Here is a 25,267-nt window from a genome sequence, read left to right on the forward strand (position 1 = left end):
AATGGAGCAAAGCAGAAAATCCAGAAGACTTTGAAGCTCTTCTGCTTTGGTCTTCTCAGTATGACTTTACTTGGCTTAAAGTACTCCACAATGTTCCAATTCATGATTCCAGATAGTGAATTATAAAGTATAAATATATTCCTAAAATTAAGTCTCACAACAAATGATGTAGAGGGTTATCCGCTATTTTAGATTATATGAGTCGTATTAATCATCTTCATACTGTGGCAGAATTGATAATATTACTTACATGGATTGGTGGCCATTTTTAAAATGACTGTTAAAACCACTTCCAGTTATTTTATGGCAGACCTGGGAGTGGAATATTGAGAGACATGTGCTGGGGTAACCTGGGAAGGAAATAACCTTATTGAAGAGGAGGCTCTCCTGTATTGGGGGTAACTGAGTTAAGATTATCTCTTAAGTGATAGGAGGAGAAAGAAGCCCAGGCAAGCAGAGAAGCATAAAAGAATTCCATGGAATCCAAAGAATGTGTAGCAATCAGCAGGATACACTTATCTGTAAGAGTGAGATGAACCATACCCCTTTTGTTTCTTCAGTCTTCCCTGATGGCCCTGGATTGTCCACGAAGTCCTGAGAACACAGCATGAAAACTGCTTATTATATAGGAAAAATAATGGTCTTGCAACCAGCTGACCTGTGTGTGTTTTCAAATTCTAGTACTATTAGATGAGTTTGGGCATTTTAGCCTCTCTCTCTCCAGTTACTTTATCTGCCACATAGATAGTACAGTAATATCTACCTTCTACTCTGGGTTTGAAATGGGATAATACATGCCAATCCTAGGGCACGTAGTAAGTCTTTAGAACTAGAAAAGGTACAGGAGAATGAGGCAGAAAGAGGGATTAAAGCCAATTGTTAGAGCTTGATGCTGAATTACTGGAAACTTCTTAAGTCCCTTCCAATGAAGGACCAGTACCTTCCAGTGAAGATAACTGTGAGTCTGTAGTTGAGTTAAGCCGTACGTCTTAGGTGTAAAGACAAGGCTACAGGGATGGAGGACCCCAAGCAAATCCTTATCACGTTTCTCAGGCTCGTTGACAGTCATTATTGTAGTAGATGTAATTGCTGTGTGATTTACTACATCACCTGAGACTTTACGCAGCACCAAAACAAGCAGTTTGAGAAAACTTTAAGATTATGTGTAGGTTGAACCAGGTCATAGGAGCCAGAGTCACAATTCAGAACTAGACACCGGGCGCTTTATACTATGTTTACAATAGGCATTTTTTGTTTTGGTTTTTGTTTGTTTTTTTAGTGGCATGGGTAAAAGCTTGGGTCACACAGTCAGATTGTGTTCCAATCCTGACTCTGCCTTTACTAGTTGTGTTTTTGGGGAAGGTTCTTAAGCTCTGTGTTTGTCAGTTTCCTTGTCTGTAAAATAGTAAGAATATTAATGGTCCAGACCTCATAAGACTGTTGTGAAATTAAATGAATTAATACATAAAGTGCTTTGGATGCTGTTGGCATAAACAAGGCACTCAGTAAATGTTACCAGTTATTTTTGTTGTGTGTGTTTTGAATGTTGTCTCTACAGCAGAATTATAAATGGTTTGAGGGCCAGGATACCTGCTTGTTATCCCTAGAGCCTAAAATGACACCATTTACTAAAATAAAAGCAGGAGTGCCTGGGTGGCTCAGTCTATTAAGTGTCTGCCTTTGGCTCAGGTCATGATCCCAGAGCCCCACATAGGACTCCCTTCTCGGCAGGAAGTCTGCTTCTCCCTCTCCCACTCCCCCTTCTTGTGTTTCTGCTCTCGCTGTCTCTTTCTCTCAAATAAATAAAATCTTTAAAAAAAAAAAGTGTTTAAAAATAGAAAAAAGAAAATATGTATTTATTGGGCCCTGACTGCCATGTTAGTCATGATGGCATTTATATCTAAATTACCATCTTGAATTGACTGATTCTCTTTTGTCCTTAGCTGCTAAGCTTCTGATTCACTCTCTCTCTCTCTCTCTTTTTTTAATATACCACATAGGGGCACCTGGGGTGGCTCAGTTGGTTAAGCGTCAGACTCTTGGTTTTGACTCAGGTCATGATCTCGGGAGTCGTGAGATTGATTCCCACCTTGGGATTCTCTCTCTCCCTGTGCCCCTCCCCCACTCATGCTCACTCACGCTCCCTCTTGCTTTCCCTCTTTCTAAAATAAGTAAAATCCTTAAAAAAAAAAAAAAAGAATTATCACTTAAGTGTTACAGATTCCAGTGCTTCCTGCTACCTCCCCCTTATTCCCCAGGTCTCCTCTAGGTCTCTGTCCCCTCCCTCCCTCCTGCCTGATCCCCATGGTGGGACCAGAGGTTTTCAGGATGAGTAGAAGTTGGGTAAAGTCCTGCTGCTCTCCCAGCCCTGATACTGTTCTCACAGGCAGCTTTTTCTGGTCCTGTCTCCTCCCAGCTGGTTGTGACAAAATGCACGGGAGGCTGTGGTTGAAGTGTGCCTGTGTAACATAAAGTCATTGCTTGCGAGCTCAAAGAGTTAGCATCATAGGCCCTGCCTTTTGATTCTTACTTTTCCTCACAGAGGCTGATACATTGTATTACTCATTTTTAAAAAGTATGAACTATATCAAACATATAGAAAAGTCCAGAAAATAACATTCACCAGGTACCCAGATCTAAAATATATTAATGTTTTGCTACATTTGCCTCAGTTTCTTTTTTTTAAGATACTTGACAAATAGAGTTGGAACCCGTTCTTGTCCTCATCCTCTTCCGGTCCTTCCATCAGCAGAAGCAAGCATCAAATGGAAGCTGATGTGTATCCTTCCTGTTCCTGTGTTTAATTTTTTATTTTATGTGTATTTAAACAATGGTACAGAGCAATAAAAGACAATTGACTGCTTTAAATATGTTACTACTCAGTAACATCAGTAACATTTGTGCATAAAGATGTAATGTGCAGGGGTTTGTAGAGTTCCCCTTACGACACTTCATTTTGTGTGTCGGAGTCCACTAAACTTGGTTGGATTGCTGCGGTGCAAAGGTCAGGCAGTGTACCAGTCAGTGAACACATACCAAGCTGTCAGAGCATTACCATTGGTACAATGGGAGGAACAGAAAGGATACACCTTAAAAGAGCCCAAGGCAATCACAGCAGCAGAGGAAATAGGGAGACAAATTTGTGTCTCTATTTAGAGGAGTCCCAGGATGTGGAAATGAAGGAAGGCATCCCTCAGGATACCATCTATGGCGTTCTCCGTAAAGGGAGAATAAAACTTTATTGCTTTATCCTTCATGCAGAGACTGTTAAAGTTAAATGGTACAACTTTTGCTGCAGGCTTCAGGGTCACAGGGAAGTGCAGATAGTCACCATTGGTGAGGCTGTGTTTTACTTAAGTGGCAAAATGAATCATAACATCCATGTATGGGGCACTGAAAACCAACATTTCACAAACTTGTAAGGGATTTGCTGAAAGTAAATATCTCTTGTGCCATATGAAGCACATGGGTCTTCATCAGTTCTTTTTGCAAACGATACCATCAAAGGAATCTTTTTGTGGACATGATTATGGAAGGGTTTTTACTGCCGCTGCAAAATGTCTCCAACATTCCCATTTTCCATCAGGATGAGGCTCTGCCTCACTTCCATTAATCAGCCCAGAGGTTCCATTTCCTCATATGGATTGGACACTGCTCAAAAGGTGACCTGCTTTGGGAATAGTGGCCTCAAGATCTCCCAGCTGCACCACCATGTGACTTCTTGCAAGGATGTGTCGAGAACCTCCATGTTTATACCACTTCTTCCTTGTAGCCTTGAGGGGATACTCTTTCAGCTATGAACAGTGATATGTTACAAAAGGTCTGAATGAAATGGGCTGCAGGAATGTGTGCCTCGTGACAAGAAAGGTATATGCTGAGCATTTGTAAGATGATAGGAAGATCTGTGATGGTTCCTTTTACAGAAAGTATATTGGCTGCATTCTAGTTAGCAGGCAATGTATTTTTGAAAGCATTCAGTCTTTGGAAATAATGTTCAGTTCTGGAAATAAAGTTTATTGAGGGTACATGCAATGTACAGATTTTAAGTTTGATGACAAATGTAACCAACACCTCAATAAAGATATGAGATACTTTCTTAACCCCAAAAGGTTTCCTCATGCCCTTTCCCAGGAGCTACTGTTAGATCTTCTGTCACCATAGACCATGATTTGCCTATTCTGGAAGTTCATATAAATGAAATCATTTGGCATGATACTCCTCTATGTGTGACTTTCACTTACACTTTTTAGATAATATCCGTGTTGTGGTTTGTATCAGTAGTTCTTATTTATGCCATTTGTTCACTTCTTTTGAAACACTGTGTAGTATAAATTTATTTTTTAAGTTGTATGTAAAAATGATAATGCTGTACTTCTACAAATTTTTGAGATCTGTAATTCATTGTTTTAACTGCCATATATACTACTACATTGTAAGAATATACCAGTTTTTTAAAATCCACTTCCTTATTAATGGACATTTAGGTGGTTTTCTCTTTTCTGCTCATTTTACACTATGCTGCCACCAACCTCGGTGGGCACTTGCGGGAAAGTTTCTCTGAGGCATAAATCTAAAAGTGCAATTGACAGTTTGTAGAACATGCACATCTTAACTTTGCCAGATATTGCCATATTGCCCTCCAAAGTTGTAACAGTTTGCCTCGTTGCCAGTAGCATTTAAGAACTCTGTATATCCATATCCTCGCCAACACCTGGTATTGCCCTATTTGTAAATTTTTGCCAGTCACTGGTTGTAAAAAGCTGTTGTATGTCATTAATTTGTTTTGCATTTCCTTGACCACTCTTCTTATTGATTCATTAGAATGGTAGGTTTCCTCTTCGTTTTAACAATTTGTTAAAACTGTTAAGCTCTTTTGTCCACTTAATTTTTCATAACATTATCTGTCTCTTAGGAGTCTTTATGTGTTCTGGATATTAATCCCCTGCTGATTATATGTGTTGCTGATATTTTTCTAGTCAGTGAATTTATGTTTTAACTTCGATTTTGATGATTTGTATAGAAATTAACATTTAAAATGTGATCACGTCAGAATTCCCCTTTATGGTTTGTGCATTTTATATCTTGTTTTAAGAAAACCTTGAGATTATAAAGAAATTGAAAATTTTTCTCTTTACGTGTAAGTCTCTAATCTGGAATTGATTTTGTGTCAGGTGGCAGGGGAAATCTATTTTTTTCCCATTTAAACTGTCACTTGTCCTCAAACTACTCATTAATCCATTCTTTCCCTCTTGTCGCTTAGCCAGTTTCCTTTATCTCTGTGTGCATATATTTCCTGGCTCTCTCTTCTGTATGTTCTATTTGTTCTTGTACCATTGCCCTATCGTTTTTATTTACTGTAAGTTTTATAATAAGTCTTGATGTATGGGGCAAAGATAGCCCCCCTCCCTCAGAATTATCTTACCTCTTTTTAGTCATTTACTGCTCTGTGTGAATTTTAGGGTCAGCTGTCCATTCTCTAAGAAACATGCAACAATCCAAAAATTGTCTTACAATTTTGTTTCAATTTACAGTGAGTATATAGATTAATTTGGAAAGAATTGGCATCAATGGTTTAGTCTTACTGTCTATGCACATGATGTATCTCTCTACTTAGGTCTTTTTTATGTCCTTCAATAAAGTTTCATGCTTTTCTTCCTAAAGTTCTTTTTTTTTAAAATACAGCTTTATTGAGGTGCAATTTACATACCATAAAATTCATCCCATTCTAAATTTCTTGCATATCTGTTGTTAGATTTATTACCAGGTATCTTTTAGTTTTTACGATGAGATTCCTTATTGTTATAATGAATAGCATCTTTGCTTTCTAAAATTTTTGTCACTGGTGCATAAGAAAGTTTTACCCATTGTTTTCTTGGTTTGGGCTAACAGAAAAAAAGTGTTTTAACAAATCTGAAAAAGACTGGGGACTTTTTATTTCCTATTATGAACCTAGGATAGGTGAGAAACCCTCATTGCAACATATCATGCTAATGAAAAGTAGAGTTGAAAGCCTAGTCTTAGGAGATCGAAGAGATAAAAGGGTGACCATGAACTCTCCAAATCTGAGACATGTTCTCTCTGAATGTTTACACCAGCAGAAAGAAGGCCTGTCTCTAACTCCTCCCTTCCTTTCACGTTTATAATTGGCTCCACTCTATACATTCATACATTTATTTATCCATATTCTTTTAAATTAAAATAGGGAGTCTCCTTTACCCTAGGCATTATACTAGGCATTTGGGATTAAAGTATTTAACTTGTAAAATTAAATTTTACAGAGGAGTGCTGGTGAAAAAGACAAAATGTTAACTGGCTAGCCTCTCAACTACGCCATCAAAAATGTAACCCTTTCCAAACCTCTTTCACATATACTTTTGTGTTTAATCCTCATAGCAGTCCTTAATCATTTTTACAGATAAGGCAAGTGAAGCAATTTTAGGTATTATTGTTCCTGACAAAAAAAATGTGATTTTTATATATAATATTTATATATATTATATATATGCTATATATAAAATATATATGATTATAGAAATATTTTATTGATTATGAATTGCCTCTGATTTTGATTCCTTTTGTATATAACTCATAATTATACATCAGTCTTCTTTGAGCACCATATGGAAAGGCATTAAAGAGATCTAAAAAGAATACTGTGAGGGAATCTCTGAGAAGGCAATGATAAAACTCCTAATGTGTATTTCCTACTCCTGATACTAAGGCAGCTACCTTAGTTTGTAAGTGTACTCCCTGTGCATTGTTATTTAGTAATGATAAGTGAAAGCTGTTGATGGGCTGAGAGATTTGTATGGGACAGAAATTGAAGACAATAAAGGAAATCTGTAGCGATGATTAACTGAGCAGTGACTTAAATGTCTACTCTTAGAATTACTTTTTATTCCATTTTCAAAGACATTCTCTTTAAGATTCTGGTCATTTAGCATTTTCCATCCTTTCAACTCACTGGAATGTATTAGGAGATTATGGCATCTATGCAAAATTTAATAATCTGAAGCTTTTTTCTACTTGTAGTCAAGGATTTGAAGATCCTCACCAAAGCCAGAAAACATTTCTTCTTCACTAGAAACGTTTCAAAGAGGAACTATTACTCAAACTAAACAGATTGAATAAATAAAGCTGAAATTGGCATTTCTTCCATGTATGAATAAAAAGTCATTTAATTTTTTTCATTTTATTTTAGTCACTGTATAAATGCCTTGTTTCCTGGGTCCACGGGAAGCATGAGTCTGTTGGGACTTGGGACAAGAAGAAAACAAGACATCTTCACAAGAAAAACCAGACACTAACAAAAAGTATCCCAAAGTCTGAAGAGCTAGAAAACAAACATGGCGGACAGAGGACTTAGGGATCCTGCAGAGGGTAAGACTAGTCTGTACAGCACTGGTTTGTCCAGATTTGTGCTGTAGGAATCTAGACCTATTCTAAGGGAGGATCTCAGATGATGGAAACCTGAAGTTCGGAAGTAAAAAAGATTAGTTTGATAGTTTGGTATGATTATTCTTATTCTTTTGTATTTAGAAGTCTACCATAGTATCCGACCCGAATTATAAGGAAGATTAATGTTTTAGAGATTCCAGTAGTAGAAACCTAGGAAAAATACGGTAGGGACAGTAGACTAATTTTTAGAGTTATATTTTTAAAAATCAAGAAAACTAATGTTCCATCGACTTTCAGTTATAGGGAAAGATGAAATTTAAATTATTTATCTTGCTTGTATGTATAGGTAGAAGATAAAAATAGGCAAAATAAGAAGTAGATATTTCAAAAGAGGGCATATTTACTTAAAACTTTTATTGAGGGTATTTTAAAATATATAAAAGTACTATAATGAATTCCCACATACTCAACATCTAATTCCTTTTTCTTTTTTCAAGTTTTTATTTAAATTCCAGTTAGTTGAAATACAGTGTAATACTAGTTTCAGGCAAACAATATGGTAATTTCAACATCTAAATTTCTTTCTTTCCTTTTTTTTAAAGATTTATTTGACAGAGATTACAAGTAGGCAGAGAGGCAGGCAGAGAGAGAGAGGAGGAAGCTGGCTCCCTGCTGAGCAGAGAGCCCAACGCGGGGGCTTGATCCCAGGTCCCTGGGATCATGACCTGAGCTGAAGGCAGAGGTTTTAACTCACTGAGCCACCCAGGCGCCCCTCAACATCTAAATTTCAATTATAACCTACATAATGCTGATTTAAAAAAAATTTTTTTTTATTTATTTGTCCGAGAGGGAGCCTGTGTGTGCGCTCAAGTAGGGGGAGAAGCTGCAGGCAGAGGGAGAAACAGGCTCCCTGCCAAGCAAGGAGCCGGATGCAGGACTCGATCTCAGGACCCCAGGATCATGACCTGAGCCAAAGGCAGATGCCTAACTAGCTGAGCCACCCAGGCATTCCTATAATGCTGATCATGTTGCCTGCCTTGGAATATTTAAAATGCAAATCCAAGGCATTATATCGTTTTGTTTGTGCATACTTCAGTTTACATCTCTTAAAGATAGATTTTTTTTAAAAAGTAACCAAAATAGCATATGACACCTGAAAAATATATTAATAGTTGTTCCTTAATATCATAACATATTTAATTAGTATGTACATTTCCCCACTTACCTCATATCTTTTTTTTTCTCTGTAATCTTTTTTTTCTCCACAGTTGGGGTTGGGGTTTTTTTTTTTAATAGTGGACTATTCACTATATTTGATTGATACATCTTTTAGGTTGCTTTCTTTTTAAGCTTTATTATAGAAAATGTGAGACATACATAAGCATGGAGACGGAGATGAGATGAATCCCACGTACCCATCAAATGACTTCATCTGCTGTCAACACATTATTTCATCTGTAGTCTTGCTCCTTTCTCCCACATTCTTGAATGGAGGCAAATTCTAGACATCATGTAATTTTAGTCATAAATATACGATTTTTTTTTTTTTTAAGATTTTATTTATTTATTTGACAGAGATCACAAGTAGGCAGAGAGGCAGGCAGAGAGAGGGGGAAGCAGGCTCCCTGCCAAGCAGAAAGCCCAATGTGGGGCTTGATCCCAGGACCCTGAGATCATGACCTGGGCCAAAGGCAGAGGCTTAACCCACTGAGCCACCCAGGCGCCCCTAAATATGCGATTCTTATCTCTAAAAAGGATACTCTAAAAAAATTATCGCCGAGGCGCCTGGGTGGCTCAGTCACTTGAACATGGTCACGGTCCCAGGGTCCTGGGATCAAGGCCCGTATCACGCTCCCTTCCTGGGGGCAGGGTGGGGGGGCGGGGGGTGGCGGAGGGAGTCTGCTTCTCCCTCTGTCTCTGCCTGGTGCTCCCCCAGCTTGTACTCACTCTTACTCCCTTTCTCAAGTAAATGAGTAAAATCTTTAAAAAAATTATCACAATATATTGTACTTGAAAGATGGACAGTAATTCCTTAGTATCACCAAATATCTGGCATTCAGATTACCTGATTATCTCATAAATATTTCTTCAACAGTTTGTTCAACACTAGATCTAAATAGGTGGTCACACATCACATTTGGTTGACATATTTCTTCTGTTTAAGTTTCTCTTAATAGGTCACCCTTCTTTTTTTTATTTTTTCCTTTTCTTGCCATTTTTATTTCTTGGTGTTATTTCAGAAACAAAGTCTTTTGTCCCTTTGAATTTCTCACATTTTGGATTTTACCGATTATAAGTCTGAGGCATGATTTTTAAAAATATTTAATCAATACTCGATTTTATTATAGTAATTATTAATTATGTTAATTTTTTGAGGCATGATTTAATATGTTCCTCTATCCATATATTTCATGGAAGCCAGTAATTAGCTCTAGAATCTTGATCAGATACCAGTTCATTTGGCAAGAATACTTCATAGGTGGTATAGTGTACTTCCCATTGCACTGAATTGGGAGGTTAATGATGTCTGTTTTTTCCCTCTTTCTGTGATATTAAGGTTGATCAGTTGGTTCATTCATTATAAAATGTCTCATCAGCTTTTTGCATAGCGGTTTTAATTGTTCTTGACGATTTTTGCCTAGGTTCATTACTTTGTTAGGGAAGAGGATGTATTTAATACTACCAAAATTTGGTTCTGTCATTCAAAATAGTTCTACATTAGTATTATTAGATTTATTAACACATAGTAAGTCCTTCTTAACCACCTTGAGTAGAAATCAAGAGAAGTACTGTTTGGGAAGAGTGCCTGTAAACCATCAAATCTATACACATACTCCTTATTATTAATCAGGGACCTTGTTAAACTACAAAAAAATAGGGAATTCTTTTCAATAAAAATTATAAATTTTTATCTCAATAGCCCCTCAAAAGGATTTGAAAAATGACGTATCAATAAGTCCTCAGGCACAGGAGACCACAGTCCCCGAAAGTACCATTGAAGAAGCTCAGACCCCAGACTCTGCCTCTGGTCTCAATGACGTCGTCCACCAAGGGGTAGAAACCATAGATACAGGAAGTGCAGACACAGATGATCAATCAGACAGTCCAGATGGGACAAATTATGGGAACTATCCAAAGGCTAAAACACAACATGAGAACAACCAGAGTTTTCAGGAAGAACAGAACCTACCAGAACCCACCAGATCTCCAAGTGACAGGGTAGAAAGAGAAGATGCAGTCTTACTGAGCGGCTCTGCAGCCCTGCCTGAGGAGGTGAGCAGCGGACCTGGAGTTTCACCGGAGCCACCTGCCGCAGACCCTCGGGGTGCCCCGAGCCCTGAGCATTCCCCTGCAGCGCCGGAGAGCCAGGCTACCGTGAGGAGGCGACTGCCGGCACCAGGTGAGGAAGCCCATTGGACTTCTGTTTTGTCTTGCTCTGTTGCTGAGGACACAGCATAGGTCAGGGGCCTTCTTTTTAGAGAACTTCTCTTCATAGGATCAAGGCCACTTAAAGAGACATGACTGAGCTGAGGTTATAGTGAGGTTTCTCATCTCCTTGACTAGCTCATTGCACTACTTAAGTAGCTTCCAACACATAAACTGCCTTTTTAAACTTTTAAAAAATTTTTTTATTTGTTTCAGAGAGAGAGAGAGTTAGAGCATGAGAGAGGGAAGGGTCAGAGGAAGAGGCAGACTCGCCGTTGAGCGGGGAGCCTGATGTGGGGCTCGATCCCAGGACCCTGGGATCGTGATCTGAGCCCAAGGCAGGCGCTTAACCGACTGAGCCACCAGGTGCCCTTTAACTCTTTTTATTTACTTACTGTTTGTAGTAATGTAGTATGATTTTTAAAAAGAGATTGACTTTTTAAAACTTCACCTCTGGCTTTTATTTATTTTTTAGGAACACATTTTTACTTAACATTTTTTAAATCTTTTTTTTTTTTAAAACTAAATGCTACATAAATCAAGAGATGGGTATATTTAAAAACCAGCATCAATGGTCCAGTGCCCTTAACTCAGTCATATTTTATAGGACTTTGAGCAGGTCAGTTAATTTCTCTCTATATGATTTTCCCCACTTGTATATTAAGGAGAGTAAACATCCTATCTTCTATGAAGATAATAGTTGTAGTGGCTAAGTCCTTAACTGGAACACAAAAGAGACATGAATTTTAGTTGTGGCCCTACCACTTGCTAACTTGGGTGACCCTGGGCAGGTCTCTTAACTCCTTGGTACTCCAGTTTCCTCTTTGTAGTGTGAAAAAGTTGGATAAGAGCTATCCAAAAGCTGGTCTCTCCTAGCTCTCACTGTCTATAATTGCACAGTCAGATTTGTATTTCGTAAGTACACAGAAGAGCTAAGTATAAAATGCCTATTTGCCAAGTGCAAAGGAATATAAAATGTAAGACATTCTGTTCATCAGGGACTCGACTAAGGACTGGAAATTCATGTTTCACAATAAGTCAGTGACAGATCTCAAATAATATGTTTCATTCACTAATAATTAGCATAGTTTGTAACTTCAGTGAAGGCAAGGACTATGTCTTTGTCATTCATTGTGTTTCTGTGGCACCGGGCACAGAGAAGCAACTTTATGAATAGTTGTTACATAAATGAATGTGACTTATATGAACTATTAATCTTCCATCAGATTTTCACCAGTATGCAGGTTCACTGAGTAGAGGAAGAAAATACTGTTTTAAAAATGCAGGCTGTGCACGGGAAGCAATTTAATATAATGGAATGAGCTGACCTAGCAGATGAGAAGCCTTGTTCTAATCTCAGCTTAGCCACATCTCTTTATGTGACCTTGGGCAAAGCCCTTAACATCACTAGACTTTTTGCCATGATAGGTAAGGTGAGGCTACAGTAGGGGATCAGTAAAGATCCTTTTATAGTCTGTGATATGATATTTTAAAGTCCATTTTTTGGGGTGGAATTTGGCTAAATACATGACCCTTTATAGGTGGAGATGATCTTATTTCTTTATGTTAATGGAGTACACCGTAAGCACCCATCTCGGCTGTAGAGTGACCGAGAGGGCTACAAAATACTGCCCTCCTTTTCACCCACACATTTTAAGATTGATATCTCGCCCCACACCTACATTTTTATGTAATTCACCAATTTTCTTTACTTTGTATTCCTTGCTTTTTGTACTTCCTTCACTAAGAAGTTCAAACTTGCTTTTATAAGCTGTTTTGTAACTGTACAGTGATCTCTCCTCTCTCTAAACTTAGAGTCTCTGTTTTTGTGTACTTGGAGTCTTGCCACATGACTTGAACCCTGGAGTTAGAGTACCATTGCCCTGTGATAATGAGTCTTGTGTTCAGCTAACACTTAATTTTTTTAAGTGTTTTATAATGTACGCTTTATTTATTTGAGTAAGCTTTACTATACCCAGTGTATGGCTTGAACTCATGACCCTGAGATCAAGAGTTGCATGCTCTCCCAACTGAGCCAGCTAGGTGCCCACAGCTAACACTTCTTAAATCCCTTTTTAATTTTGAACATTTTCTCGAGACACATTGTAGATAAGTTTGGCTGTAATATTAGGATGCTTGTTTCTTTGTCCTTGACGTGAGGACCAGTGAGGAATAGTGACTGTAGCAACAGTAACCCGACATGAATTTACAGCACTTGATTTTATTCTTCTAAGTAGAGTAAAAGTAATAGCCTTAAGGAAAAGACAGGAAAAAAGTAGCTTTGTATAAGATTTTACAAAGTACAGAAATCCTCTCAATCTCATGATTTGGTTTGGTAAGAGTTTTAAAGTATATGATACCCCATTAGTGTATTTTCTGCAAATAATATTCCTTTTCTCCCCAGAGGCTGAGAGTCATCAGCAAGAAACACAAGAGTTGGAAGAAAACAAAGAGAGTGCACTGGATACCATAAGAAAGATGGATAAAAAGGATCTTTTGAGTTATGGTAGGAGAAAAAAAAAAAATTGGTCTTATTGTTGTGTTGATTCACATTCAGAAATCCTCAGAGAAAAGGAGAAACCTAGAACTAGAAAACAGATTCCAACAGTTTTTTTTTTTTTTTTTTTAAAGATTTTTATTTATTTATTTTGAGAGACAGAGACCACAAGTAGACAGAGAGAGAGGACGAAGCAGGCTCCCCACTGAGCAGAGAGCCTGACGTGGGGCTCGATCCCAGGACCCTGAGATCATGACCTGAGCTGAAGGCAGAGGCTTTAACCCACTGAGCCACCCAGGCGCCCCAGATTCCAACAGTTTTAACATTGTTTTATATCGTGTTGTTGTTTTGTCTCCATTCCAGTACAGTTAACTTACAGCGTTCTGTTAGTTGCAGGTGTACAGTCTTGTGACTGAGCAACTCCATCCATCACTCGGTTCTCATCACGGCACGTGCCCTCCTTAATCCCCATCACCTGTGTGCCCCTCCCCCCACCTCTCCCCTCTGATGACCATCAGTTTGTTCTCTCTAGAGAGTCTGTGATTTTGGTTTGTCTCTTCTTTTCTTCCTTGCTCATTTGTCTTGTTTCTTAAATTCCACATATGACTGAAATCATATGGTATTTGCCTTTTTCTGACTGACTCCATTTAGCATTGTACTTTCTCGCTCCACCCATGTTGTTGCAAATGATGAGATTCCATTTTTTTTGGCTGACTAATATTCCATTATGTGTGTGTACATATGCACACACACCACATCTTTATCCACTCCTCTGCTGCTGGACACTCAGGCTGCTTCCGTAATTTGGCTGTGGTAGGCAATGCTGCAGTAAACATAGGGGTGCGTGTATCTCTTTGAGTTAGTGTTTTTGTATTTTTTGTGTAAATACCCAATAGCACAGTTACTGGGTAGTAGGGTAGCTCTATTTTTAACTTTTGAGGATGCTGCACCACCAGAGCTTACATTCCCAGCAACAGTGTAAGAACCTTCCCCTTTCTCCGCATCCTCGCCATCTTTATCTGTTGTTTCTTACGTTGTTGACCTTTGCCATTCTGACAGGTGTAAGGTGATACCTATTTGTACTTCTGATTTGCATTTCTCTGATGAGGAATGATGTCGAACATCTTTTCATGGGTCTGTTGGCCATCTGGATGTCTTCTTTGGAGAAATGTCTGTTCATTTCTTCTGCCCACTGTTTAATTTGATTATTTGTTTTTTGGGTGTTGATTGGTGTAAGCCCTTTATAAATTTTTGATACTAATCCTTTATCGGACATGTCATTGACAGATACCTTCTCCCATTAGGTAGTTTGCCTTTTAATTTTGTTGATTGTTTCCTTTGCCGGGCAAAACCTTTTCATTTTGTTGTAGTCCCAATAGTTTATTTTTGCTTTTATATCCTTTGCTTCAGGAGACATACCTAGAAAAATGTGGCTATGGTTGATGTCAGAGGTCTTACTTTCCTGCGTCCTTTTCTAGGATTTTATGTTTTTATGGTTTCAGGTCTCACATTTAGGTCTTTAATCCATTTTGAATTTGATTTTGTGTATGGTGTAAGAAAGTGATTTAGTTTCATTCTTTTGCATGTAGCTGTCCAGTTTTCCCATCACCATTTGTTGGAGAAATCATCTTTTTCCCCCATTGGATTTTCTTTCCTCTTTGTCGAAGACTAATTGACCATATAGGCGTGGGTTTATATCTGGGTTTTCGGTTCTGTTCCATTGATCTGCGTGGCTGTTTTCGTGCCAATACCGTCCTGTTTGATCACTACCACTTCATAATGTACCTGCAAGTCTGGGATGGTAATACCTCCAGCTTTGCTTTTCTTTTTCAAAATTGCTTTGGCTCTTTGGGACCTTTTGTGGTTCCATATATATTTTAGGATTATCTGTTCTAGTTCTGTGAAAAATACTACTGATGTCATGATAGGGATTGCATTAAATCTGTAGATTGCTGTGGGCAGTTGGCCATTTTAATAATATTTGTTCTTCCAGTCCATGAGCATGAAATGTCTTTCCATTTCTTGGTGCCATCTTCAATTTCTTTCATCAGTGTTCCTTAGTTTTTAGAGTACAGGTCTTTCACCTCATTGGTTAGGTTTATTCCAAAGTATCTTATTATTTTTGGTGTGCAAGTGGGATGGTTTTCTTGATTTCTCTTTCTGTGGCCTCATTATTAGCCTATACAAATGCACCAGATTTCTGCACATTGATTTTGTATCCAGCAACTTTACTGAATTCAGTTATGAGTTCTAGTAGTTTTCTGGTGGTGTCTTTAGGGTTTTCTATATAGAATATTGTGTCATCTGCAAATAGTGAAAGTTTTACTTCTTCCTTACCAATTTAGAAGCCTCTTTTTTCTCTTTGGTGTCTAATTACTGTGGCTAGTTTTAATATGTTTTTTAAAAGTGCTTGATAATAACTAATAGTGAAATAGAGCAATAGAGGTTTTTTTTTGTTTGTTTGTTTTTTAAGATTTTATTTATTTATTTGACAGAGATCACAAGTAGGCAGAGAGGCAGGAAGAGAGAGAGAGGGGAAACAGGCTCCCTGCCGAGCAGAGAACCCGATGCGGGGCTCAATACCAGGACCCTGAGATCATGACCTGAGCCGAAGGTAGAGGCTTAACCCTCTGAGCCACCCAGGCGCCCCAGAGCAATAGAGTTTTAAGGATTTTTCCTTTAGGGGCCGTGGCAGATATTTCGCCATCCTTAACAAAATGGGAATTCCCATAGGAGGAAAGGCTTTTCATAAATAAGAAACTAAAACTGCTTTTTATTACAGAGTATTTATTAACTTCTCAAGTGGCATTTCCACATTTTGACCCATAACGAACGAATTGGCTTATTGTGGGTAACAGGTACTTCGAGAAGGTGGGAGACTGTCCCAATAGTTCCAAGTCACATCATTAGTCATAGCAACAAATACATAAACTTAACTTACACCCTTTAACAAAAATATTTTATCTTCAAATAATTTAAGAACTTAGAGAGTAAGTATTTTTGGTAGACCTTAATATCTCAAACTTTAGAGGATATAGGCAAAAGAAACTCTCCACAGTTAGTAAAATCTGACAGGATCTCTAATGCATTTCAGTTTACCTCAGGTTTTGTTTCTGGTCGATGTTCTAATTTTGTATTTTATTATCCTATTTTCCGACAGGCTCCATCTTTCTTTGCTTCCTGGTTATGACTGTTGTTTTGATAAGTTTTGTTAATAGCTACTGTTCCTCTCCAGCCCAGCAAGTGCCCAAAAATCCAGCTTTAGAGGCCTTTTTGGCTCAGTTTAGCCAATTGAAGGATAAATTCCCAGGCCAGAGCTCCTTCTTGTGGCAGAGAGGACGTAAATTTCTCCAGAAGCACCTCAATGCTTCGAAACCCACCGAGCCAGCCACCATCATATTTACAGCAGCTCAAGAGGGAAGAGAGACCCTGAAGTGCCTGAGTCACCTCGTCGCAGATGCCTACACCTCCTCCCAGAAAGTCTCCGCCATTCAGATCGACGGGGCTGGAAGAACCTTGGAGGACAGTGACACGGTCAAGCACTTGGTTGACATGGAGCTGAGCTCGGGATTTGAGAATGGCCAGAAGGCTGCTGTGGTACACCACTTCGAATCCCTTCCCGCGGGCTCTACCCTGATCTTCTACAAGTATTGTGACCATGAGAATGCCGCCTTCAAAGACGTGGCCCTGGTGCTGACTGTTCTCCTGGAGGAGGAGACATTAGAAGCAAGTGTTGGCCCAAGAGAAACTGAGGAAAAAGTGAGAGATTTACTCTGGGCCAAGTTCACCAACTCCGACACTCCCCACTCCTTCAACCACATGGACTCGGACAAGCTGAGTGGGCTCTGGAGCCGCATTTCACACCTGGTGCTGCCCGTCCAGCCTGTGAGGAACATAGAAGAACAGGGGTGTTTTTTATAAGCTAAGCACCGAGTCGGTTTCAGAAGGCACGGATTTATTAAAAAGTCAGTTTAAAAACCTGTTTCTGTGGAAGGAGGTTGATGAAAAGCCTGGCAAGCACAAAGGAGCTTATTTTAGAAAAAAAAGTTTTTTCATTTTTTAACTTTTGTATTATCTTTCTAAGTTTGACAAAACGTGACCTCTTTTCCTGGCCTTTCAAGCCAATCAGGTTTAAAATATGCATAGAATATATAACTGAAGCTTTTTTTTTTTTTTTTAATCCAAAAATATAGCCACAGAATCATTACATGAGAAGATAAAACCTTCTCAGAATGACTACAGAGTGATTTTTGTTTTCTTGATTAACGAGCCTTTTGGCTAGTGTTGGACTTGGACTAGAGCAATTACAGTTACGAAGCAATGGTAATTAAAAACCTTTTTCTATCACATCTTAAATATTTTTTAAACTGATTTTAATAACCAGTCATGGGATTACATCTTACACTAATTTGCATTTTTGAATAGTTTAAAAAGAAATATGAATTCAAATACTTAGCTATATGTAGGGCTCTATGCTTTTTATTCCATTAATGGGCTGAGGTAAAAGTAGCTGTCCTTAAGAAATGTTCTTAAAAAGTGGAAACAAGGGGGAGATTGTTTATAATCATTGGAAATGAAGAAGTTCCAGTGGACGGTATCTTTTCTTCAGCTTCTTGAATGTTTTAGAGCAGTGGTTTCTAAGCTGTGTCTACTGACAGCCCTCCCCTTCCGATCAGAGCAGTTCTGCTTTTGACCACTTTATATAGTGGGAGTCTCCCTCCATAAGATTTCGTTGGAACAGGGGCGCCTGGGTGGCTCAGTGGGTTAAGCCTCTGCCTTCAGCTCAGGTCATGATCCCAGGGTCCTGGGATCGAGCCCCACATCGGGCTCTCTGCTCACCGGGGAGCCTTCTTCCCTCTTCTCTCTGTCTGCCTCTCTGCCTGCTTGTGATCTCTGTCTGTCAAATAAATAAAAATAAAATCTTTAAAAAAAAAAAAAAGATTTCGTTGGAACAAAGAGTTCCACTGATAATGAAATTTGAAAATTGCTGGTTAAGTGAAAAAAAAAAAAAAACTTAGGAGATAGGAAAATAATGAATGTATTAAATCTTATGAGTTGGAAGAAGATGAAATATAGGTTTATTGTACAGACATGCTATTTATGAAAGATAAAGACGTACAGATGAAAAGAAGAATGTATAAGTTAGTATTTGGTAAGCATATTTCTGACGCTGTTGTTAATCTCTGTTGATCATCATTTCTGTCTCCCCTGAATGGAATTTTATAATTGTCTAGGATGAGAGTTTGAGTACCATTTAAGCAGAACAGATTTTTAAGAACTAATCGAACAGTAGGTTTTATATGGGTACAGTAACTAACTGCACCATGCTGTTTACTTGTTACACAGTGATGGAACATTATATAATGCAGCTCATTTCTCGACTAGATGGTTAGAAATACCATTAGGCTAATAATTAAAGAAATGCAAGAGGTATTATACTTTGCAAAAGGAAGCAGACATGGTAAATAGATTCTAAGAGGTTTTAGTGACCAATATTAGTTGTTGAACCGTGTTCTGTGATTATAAGAAAGATTGAGAACAGTGTTCATGGAGATAGTAGTTGATTGGCATTGCAGCTCTGAAGGCAGAACTCTACTAAAATTATCTTGACCTAAGGAAAGGTCTGTTCCATGACACGGCATACCTGGGGACTATTACCATGATCTTGGAATATTGCAACTAGGTTTTGGCCTCTGCTGTTATGAGAGTGGAATATGTATGTATATATAATATATATATGTGTGTATGTATATAGATCTTCCTAGTGTTTCCAGAACGCTTCCATCCTTTAATCATGTGACTTCCTTCATGCTTTAAGCATTTTGACGATTAAAGCATGAAGGAAGTCACATGATTAAAACATGGAAGGATTTTTTTGAAACACTAGGAAGATACAGGGATCTTTATTGATCCCGAAAAGGAGATTACGGAGACATGGGAGAGGAACCTATTGGAAAATATCTGTCACAGGAAAAACATATAAATCTGTTCTAACCAGGGCCTTAAGGTGGTGTTCAGTTGAGTGTAGGGACGTACCTGAAAGAACTATTTACATATGCAACTTTGTGAAGGAATCTCTCAAGTAGATTTGAGGAAAGACCTGCCTGAACAAAAAGACAAAGCATAGTAAATATCATACCAGTATCAATCCAATATAAAATCAGAGAAAATTGAAGAAAAATTATATACCACGTTTGAATTTTTTTCTGTATTTCTAGATCTCAGGTGCCAGCCAGTGTTCTGTCACACAAAACCAATGGTGCCTTGTAGAATTGTTCTGTTGGCCTGATGACCTGAGCTACCTCAGATCTATGAAGAACCAGTATGAAATGTGTATAACCATTTCCTCTATCAGTGATTCGAATCACCAATGAAACAAAAATTTTTGTTTCTTCATTCAGTTGAATGTGGTTTTTCATCACTTCCTTTCAATATAATTTAGCAAAAGCTTTTAAAATGGCACTTTTTTTTTTTTTAATGTTCAGGCTTTGTTAAAAAAACACTTTTCCTTCCTTGTATAAGTGCAATCAACTAAAACTATTGTCAGTTTTCTATCTACTATTTCAAAACTTACTTTTTAAAAAGAAGCTGTATATTCGTTTTGGCTCTGTTCATGAATAAAATGATTATTTTTAAAACATAAAGCTTTATATTTTTTAAATGTGAAATAATTAAAATTTATTATCTAATGTCCTCTTAAGTTAATTTTTATTCAGTTGTTTTGTTTTTCAAGTTTCTAGATTTTCTTTTGGGTATCTGGTAGTTAATCTTTCATTACTTTCGGCGTCTGTTTTTTTGACTTAGAACAGGGACTTGTGGGCATATGATACCATACATGATACCAGACATCGCTGTTTAATTATTATCACAGAAAAACTCTAATTACATTCTGCATTAAGATGAATTACTTCTTGAGTGATACCAGACTTCTAGAAGAAGCTGTTGTAGAATCAGACACTGTCTCTGGACTTTGGAGGTTTTTCACCTTTGCCGTAAATTTAAGTTTCCCAGTTCGTTTTCAAAGATTGGCAGAGAAGTTCCAGGGACTTCCTATCACTAAAAGTAATAATGCTATTGTTTCTGTTTGTATTTTTAAAAAATTAATAAAATAGTTTAAATGTATTTCCTTTGAAAGCCTCCAAGCTTTGTGGTAAGGCTCAGCAAGCCTGTGACCTATCCCCCTCCAGCTCATGACCCTGTTGAACCTGCAGAGCTGGCCTGGGTATGTTCTGATTACAGACACCCAAGGGGCTTGATTTCTGGAGAAGCCTGGGACCACATCAGGCAGCCCACCACAATTGGGAATGACTGTTGCCAGTTTTAAGCTGCAGCCTCGACGATTTCCGTAGGTGGGCTCCCACTGGACAAGGCTATACAGGTGGTTGGAGACCAGCCTGAGCTCCATTGATCTGCAGGACCACAGTGGCCAGAGCCAACTCATGGGGGTGCATACATGGGCCATGCAGGTCATGGTAGGCAGGGGCATGGAACAGGCCAGGTGTAGGGAAAGGCCAGATGTCACAAACGGGCCATGGGGGTCCACAGCATTTGCCTTATTTCAAGACCTAACCTCGACAAATATGCATATTCCCCCTGAAGGCAAAGCTAGAGGAATCTGAACCATCTTGCCAGGGCAGGGCCAGGCAAGCTATCGGGGAGATCCTCTAAGAGACTCCTGGGAGCTTAGATTCCTGATAAGCCCTGGATTCCATCAAGCAGTCAAAACGAGGACTTGATGTTACATCAAGTTAGGGCTGGTGATGGGGGATGGGCCCGAACTCCACAGGCCCAGAGGCTCTAGTTGCCCAAGACTGGCCAACAGCTTGTGCTGTGCGTGTATGGGTGGTGCAGGTCAAGGAAACCACGGAACGTGCCACTGGCGAGTGTCGGAAGGCCGGGTCTAAAATGCAGGATCTTGGGGCACTATGGCATCTGCCTAATTCTCAGTCCTTAAGCTACACAATTGCAATTCAGTAGTTCCCCTGAAGGTAAGGCTGGAGGACTCTGTCCTGCCTTGCCAAGGAGGGCTGTTGGTAGGGTTCGCCTTCACAGAGAGACACCTGGGAGCTTTGATTGCTGGAGAAACCCGAGACCACATCAGGCAGCCAGCAAATGGGGACTTTCTCCAATATGAGCCAACTGGCTAAGAAAGATTTTAGGGAGCAGGCTCCCTCCATCATGGAGCCCATACAGATGGTTAAAGACCAGTAGGCATTCTGCAGGGCTGGAGGGTCTCCACTGCCCCAGGCAGGCTGCAGGGGTGTGAACAGACTTCACGAGGGCTCCCCGCAGTGCCGGGTGATGGCTGCTCCCAGAGTGGGTTGTTGAGAGCACAAAGCCTCTGACTAATTCTCAGGCTTTATCTATGCTCACACACATACTGCCCTGTGGGCACAGCTGGAGGACCCTGGACGGCCTTGCCAAGGTGGGGTGGGCACACTGGCTGGGATAGCTTTCACTGAGAGACCCCCAGGATACCAGTAGGCATCCAGTCCACATGGGGACTGTTGCCAGTTTAAAGCTGTCCCCTCTGAAAGATTCCGAGGGGCACTCTCCTCTGCCCGGGGGCTGTGCAGGTGGTTGGGAAGGACTGCTGATAAGGTCTGTGTTTATCAGGGCAGCCAAGGTCACTGGAACTGGGCAGTGTCAGCAGAACAAGATCGCAAGGAGGGTCTCTTGGGGATCCGTGGCATCTAATGTGAATATTTACCCCAAAGGCAAAGCTGGAGGAGTGTGGATTGCCTTGCCTGGGCTGGATTTCAAGGCCTGGTCAGGGTATCTTCCAGTAAGAGACAACTGGGAGCCTTGATCACAGCAGAGGCCCAGGACCCGACAGCCAGCCAGTCCACATGGGGACTGCCACACATTTTAGCTGATGCCTCAGAGTGATTTTCAGGTGGGGTCCCTCCACACTTCAGGCCATGCCGGTGGCTAGGGATGAACCCGAGCTCCACAGTTCTGAAGAGTTCTGGCTGCCCAAGTTTGGATGGCAGGGCACATACTGGGCACGTGCAGTTCACGGCAGTCAAGGTCACCAGGCACTTGCACAGGGTAAGTGTAAGGATAGGCCAGGCATGGCAGCGGGCTACCAGGGGTCTAAGTCATCTGCCTGATTCTAAGCCCTAACCTACACAGATGTGTATATTCTCTGCAAAGGCCACACGGAGGATTCTGGGCTGCTTTGTCAGGGCTGTGGAGGGCAGGGAGTGGAAAATGCGGTTGGCCCACATATCCTCCAGTAAGGGACACCTGGAGCCTTGATTGCTGCAGAAGCCTGGGACCCCAGCTGGCAGGAAGTCCGAAAGGGACAGGCTCACCCATTTCAGCAGCTGTCTCAGAGCACTGAATGGTGGGCGGCCTCACTCCACACCTGACACTACATGAAGGTGGCTGGCCTGGGCCATGGCTCCCAGAAGCCCATGATGCGGACGGGAGGCTGATGGGCTGGACACTGCACACACGCAGATCATACAGATCAGCAAAACCAGGGACTGGGACTGGGCAACATCAGGGGAATCTAGGGTCCAGAGCTGGCTCTTGGGAGTCTGTGGTCTCTTCCTACTTCCAAGCTCTACCATACACAAATGGGCATACTTCCCTTGAAGATGAAACTACAGGAATCTGGACTGCCCTTCCAGGATTGGTCCTGGCCCACCCAGTGGGGGGGTCTCCTTCACTGAGAGCCACTTGGAGCCTTGATAACTGGGAAATCCAGAGACTCCTTTCTGCAGCCAGCGTGAATGAGGACAGAACGTTGCCAGGATAAAGCTGCCACCTCACGAGGATTTTCAAAGGGTGGTCTCCCTACACCCAGGACGTTATATACATGGATGGGGACCAGTCTGAGCTCCACAGACTAGGAGTGGCCCCCCACTTGTTCAAAACTGTTGAAAGAGGGCAGACTGCCCGTGGGTGGGCCCTGCAGGTCAGGAAGCCGGGCCCTTGATGGGCAACGTTGGGAGAATCCTGGTAATGAGGACAGTCTGTTGGGACTACAAGGCCCCTGTCTAATTGCGAGCCTCAACTCACACAAATTCGCATATTACCTCTGAAGGCAGAGCTCGACGAATCTGGACGGTCTTACCAGGGTGTGGCAGGAGGTACGGGATGGCTTGGGTGTCCTTCACTAAGGGACACCCGTGAACCTTGACAACGGATCCACCCAGGACCCAAAAGGCATAATAAATTGCACATAGGGGCTTACTGTGGCCAGTGTGGTGCCCCAAGTCAGAAAGATTTTGGAGGGTGGGCTCCTGACGCCTGAGACGCGATGCAGTTGGTGGGGGCCCAGCTCCCAGACCTGGAGCACCAAGGCTGCCAAAGGCCCCTGACAGTGTAAGTGTGCATGTGCGTGGATCCCAGTGGTCGGTGTAGCCAGTGAGCCAGCAGGGCGAGGGGAATTCCGGTATTCAGAGCTCTTGGGGTTACAAGGCAACTGCCTGACTTCAAGGCCTAACCAATGCAAATGTCCCTATTCTCCAGGAATGCCTCCCTGGCATCATCTGTAATGCCTTGCCGTGGTCGGATCTGCCAAATGGGCCAGAGTAGCCTCCACTAAGAGCCACCTGGGAGGAAGTCCATGTGGGAGTCCCGGGAAGTCAAGGTGGGCCCTGACTGTCGCTCATTTCAGCAGCCGCCACAGAGCCATGTCCCCAGGGGGGCGGTGGGATCCCTCCATCCTTGAGGCTGAGCAAGTACTTGGGGACAGGTTGTAGCTCCACAGGCGTGGGGGCCCCTGACCGCCCAAGGGCGGCTGATGCGATATGAAATGTGCATCTCCAGGATGAGTAGATCGTTGTTGTCAGGGACCTGGGACAGGGCACCTGTCAGGAGAGGCCAGGTCACAAGAGAGGGCCCTTAGGGGTCGGAACTTCACCCGTAGGGCAAGGCTTACCTACCCTGGTAGAGTATGGCCCCCGCCCCGCCCTATTGACTCCCTTGTGAGGAAGAGGCCGGCCAGGCAGGACAGGGTATTGGACCATTAGGAGTCACCTGTGAAGCCAGGGACCGCGTCAGGCAGCAAGACCGCACGGGGACCGACTGTTACCCATTTTCTTGCCGCAGCCACCCCAGAGCGATGGTGAGTGAGGCCGGGCTGGGGTGCACAGGCTCGCACCCGTCTTACAGGTGCATGCGGCACGTACGAGGATGGTGCAGATCAGGGGAGCTAAGGATCCGATCCTGGCAAGAGAACTGGGGTGGGCTCCTGGGGTGACAGGGCAACTGCCCGGTGCTCAGCCCTAACCTACACAAATGTGCGTGTTCCTACTGAAGACGTAACCGGGGTCACCCAAGCTACCTGGCCAGAGTGGGTTGTACAAGCCGGGGTCGCCTCCAAAGCGGAACAGCTGGGAGCCCGGCCTGCTGCTGAAGCCAGGGCCCCCCGAGGACAGTCAGACTACAGGACATTGATTTTCACCCATCTCAGCGGCTGCCACAGTGAGGCCTGGGGGGTGGGTTCTCTCCATCCTTGTGGCTATGCACGAGGTTGGGGATGGGCCCTACTCTACCGGCGTGGAGAGCCCTGCTTGCCGGAGAGTGGCTGACGGATTTGGACGGCGCATGCACGGGACACACCGCGCAGGCTGGCCCAGGGCCTGGACCAGGGCGAGTGTTGGGAGAGGCTTGGTCACAGGACCAGGTTATTGGTAGTACCTGGCGTCCGCCTAATTCCAAGTCCCGCTCTTTACACAAATGTGTATATTCCCTCCAGAGGCCAAGCTGGAGGGATGTGTGCTGCGGGCCCAGGCGGCAGGGCGGGAGGGCTGGGGTACCTTCCAGTCAGAGCCACGTGGGGGCCCTACTTGCTGTGGGAGCCTCACCTCCTCAGCCTGCCAGTCTAGACAGGTACTGACTGCGGCTGGTTTAAAGCCGGTGCCTCTCGAAGATTTTCGGGTGGCGGGTTTTCTGCACCCTGAGGCCAAGCAGGTGGTTGAGGCCGGGGTG

General features: G+C 41.7%; 1 protein-coding gene across 4 annotated transcripts in view; it reads left to right on the forward strand.

Moving 5' to 3' along the window:
- The window catches only part of LOC116870731 (torsin-1A-interacting protein 2-like), a 34,205-nt gene extending 16,712 nt beyond the window's left edge, over positions 1 to 17,493 (forward strand). For all 4 annotated transcript variants that reach the window (XM_032862732.1, XM_032862731.1, XM_032862733.1 and 1 more), the window contains 4 exons: positions 7,202 to 7,380; positions 10,319 to 10,798; positions 13,229 to 13,330; positions 16,482 to 17,493. In XM_032862732.1, the coding sequence (XP_032718623.1) occupies positions 7,347 to 7,380; positions 10,319 to 10,798; positions 13,229 to 13,330; positions 16,482 to 17,242 (1,377 nt within the window). In that variant the 5' untranslated portion in view covers positions 7,202 to 7,346 and the 3' untranslated portion in view covers positions 17,243 to 17,493. The remainder of the gene's footprint in view (positions 1 to 7,201; positions 7,381 to 10,318; positions 10,799 to 13,228; positions 13,331 to 16,481) is intronic.
- Positions 17,494 to 25,267: the final 7,774 nt, after the last annotated feature.

The sequence above is a fragment of the Lontra canadensis genome, unplaced genomic scaffold (genome assembly GCF_010015895.1).
Source record: "Lontra canadensis isolate GAN:19392208 unplaced genomic scaffold, GSC_riverotter_1.0 scaffold24, whole genome shotgun sequence".
NCBI lineage: Eukaryota > Metazoa > Chordata > Mammalia > Carnivora > Mustelidae > Lontra > Lontra canadensis.